The sequence below is a fragment of the Entelurus aequoreus genome, linkage group LG14 (assembly GCF_033978785.1).
Source record: "Entelurus aequoreus isolate RoL-2023_Sb linkage group LG14, RoL_Eaeq_v1.1, whole genome shotgun sequence".
NCBI lineage: Eukaryota > Metazoa > Chordata > Actinopteri > Syngnathiformes > Syngnathidae > Entelurus > Entelurus aequoreus.
In genome coordinates this window covers 53086611-53089356 of record NC_084744.1, presented here as the reverse complement: position 1 = coordinate 53089356, position 2746 = coordinate 53086611, and the positions used below count along the sequence as shown (strand labels likewise).

General features: G+C 28.3%; 1 protein-coding gene across 2 annotated transcripts in view; it reads right to left on the bottom strand.

Annotated features, from left to right (window-relative positions):
• Positions 1 to 322: 322 nt before the first annotated feature.
• The window catches only part of LOC133665034 (pterin-4-alpha-carbinolamine dehydratase 2-like), a 31690-nt gene continuing 29266 nt past the window's right edge, over positions 323 to 2746 (bottom strand). For both annotated transcript variants that reach the window (XM_062070187.1, XM_062070188.1), the window contains 2 exons: positions 580 to 660; positions 323 to 479 (listed from right to left, as the gene is read on the bottom strand). In XM_062070187.1, the coding sequence (XP_061926171.1) occupies positions 384 to 479; positions 580 to 660 (177 nt within the window). In that variant the 3' untranslated portion in view covers positions 323 to 383. The remainder of the gene's footprint in view (positions 480 to 579; positions 661 to 2746) is intronic.

Here is a 2746-nt window from a genome sequence, read left to right as displayed (position 1 = left end):
TAATGACATTATTACAGAAGCTATGTATTATTAATTTAGTTATGCATATTTATCAAGAAAAAAACAATTATGGCGTAGAAAATATAAATGTTTGTTCTTTACTTTATTTTTTTTCAATCGTTTCTCATATTAGTTTTATTAAAGTATATTAATGAATAATACTCATCTATATGATTACTAGTAACTTTTACTTACCTAGTTACTTTTCTACCATATTTTGCCCAGTTTGAAAGAATGCATGGCTTCAATAAATCCAAGGGACACTACATTGTGTGAACACCTGAAAGGGATCAAGAAAACTGATGACCACATGAAAAGCAGCATCGATACAAAATATATTTATTGTGATGAAGAAAACTTGTATTTATTGGGAGAAATGAAAGTTAAACAGAAAGTAAAATTTTGTCAATAAATTTGGCCATCTTGATGTCTCGCTTGGACAGACCGCCGCAGTCGTGTGTGGTCAGCGTGATCTGGACCTGTCACACACACACACACACACACACACACACACACACACACAGTGTTTTGATGGTGCGGTCGCCATGGCGACGTGTCCTGCAGCCCATACAGGGTTACCTTGTTGTAAGCGTTGAACCACTCGGGGTGATGGTTCAACTTCTCCGCCTGCAGCGCCACACGGGACATGAAGCCAAACGCCTGACAGACAACAACATTATGTCACATATTGATTAATCACAGTTTAATTGATTATGGATCATATTTTCATCATATTAATCACAGTTTAATTGATTATGGATCATATTTTCATCATATTAATCACAGTTTAATTGATTATTGATCATATTTTCATCATATTAATCACAGTTTAATTGATTATGGATCATATTTTCATCATATTAATCACAGTTTAATTGACTATGGATCATATTTTCATCATATTAATCACCGTTTAATTGATTACGGATCATATTTTCATCATATTAATCAGTTTTATTATGGATCATATTTTTATCATATTAATCACAGTTTAACAACATTATGTTAGATATTATGGATCATATTTTCATCATATTAATCACAGTTTAATTGATTATGGATCATGTTTTCACCATATTAATCACAGTTTAACAACATTGTTACATATTGATTATTAATCATGTTTTCATCATATTAATCAGTTTAATTGATTTTGGATCATAGTTGCATCATATTAATCACAGTTTAATTGATTAGGGATCATAGTTTCATCATATTAATCACAGTTTAATTGATTAGGGATAATAGTTGCATCATATTAATCAGAGTTTATTTGATTATGAATCATATTTTCATCAAATTTATCACAGTTTAACAACATTATGTTACATATTGATTATGGATCATGTTTTCATTATATTAATCACAGTTTAACAACATTATGTTGGATATTAATTATGGATCAACTTTTTTTATAATATTGATTACAGTTTAACAATATTATGTTAGATATTAATTATGGCTCAACATTTTTTTATAATACTGATCACAGTTTAACAATATTATGCTACATATTGATTATGGATCATATTTTCATCACACTAATCACAGTTTTACAATATTATGTTAGATATTAATTATGGATCAGAGTTTTTCGTCATGTTAATCACAGTTTAACAACACTGTTAGATATTGATTATGGATTACATTTTTTTTATCATATTAATCAGTCCACAGATTTATTCATCATGATTAATCAGCATTGGCAAATATTTCTGACATATAAATATTATTTAATGCATTGTAGTAACACTCAGACAGATAAATGACAGATAAATACATGAAAATGAAAAAAAAAAAAACATTTATGATGAATGTTTATTACAGTATAATATACACTACCGTTCAAAAGTTTGGGGTCACATTGAAATGTCCTTATTTTTGAAGGAAAAGCACTGTACTTTTCAATGAAGATAACTTTAAACTAGTCTTAACTTTAAAGAAATACACTCTATACATTGCTAATGTGGTAAATGACTATTCTAGCTGCAAATGTCTGGTTTTTGGTGCAATATCTACATAGGTGTATAGAGGCCCATTTCCAGAAACTATCACTCCAGTGTTCTAATGGTACAATGTGTTTGCTCATTGGCTCAGAAGGCTAATTGATGATTAGAAAACCCTTGTGCAATCATGTTCACACATCTGAAAACAGTTTAGCTCGTTACAGAAGCTACAAAACTGACCTTCCTTAGAGCAGATTGAGTTTCTGGAGCATCACATTTGTGGGGTCAATTAAACGCTCAAAATGGCCAGAAAAAGAGAACTTTCATCTGAAACTCGACAGTCTATTCTTGTTCTTAGAAATGAAGGCTATTCCACAAAATTGTTTGGGTGACCCCAAACTTTTGAACGGTAGTGTATATCCGTATTTAATATACATATGTTTACTACAGTATTACCACCATTTACATAGTGTATGTTTACTACAGTATTACATATATTTCACAAGTAGTATGTTTATTAACATGATTATAAATATATACTGAGATATATATATATATATATATATATATATATATATATATATATATATATATATATATATATATATATATATATATATATATATATATATATATATATTAATGTGTGTTCATTACAGTATTATATATATTTAACACATAGTATGTTTATTAACATGATTATGTATACACATTTACCCACATATAGTATGTTTATTAACATGATTATATATATATACACATTTACCCACATATAGTATGTTTATTAACATGATTATATA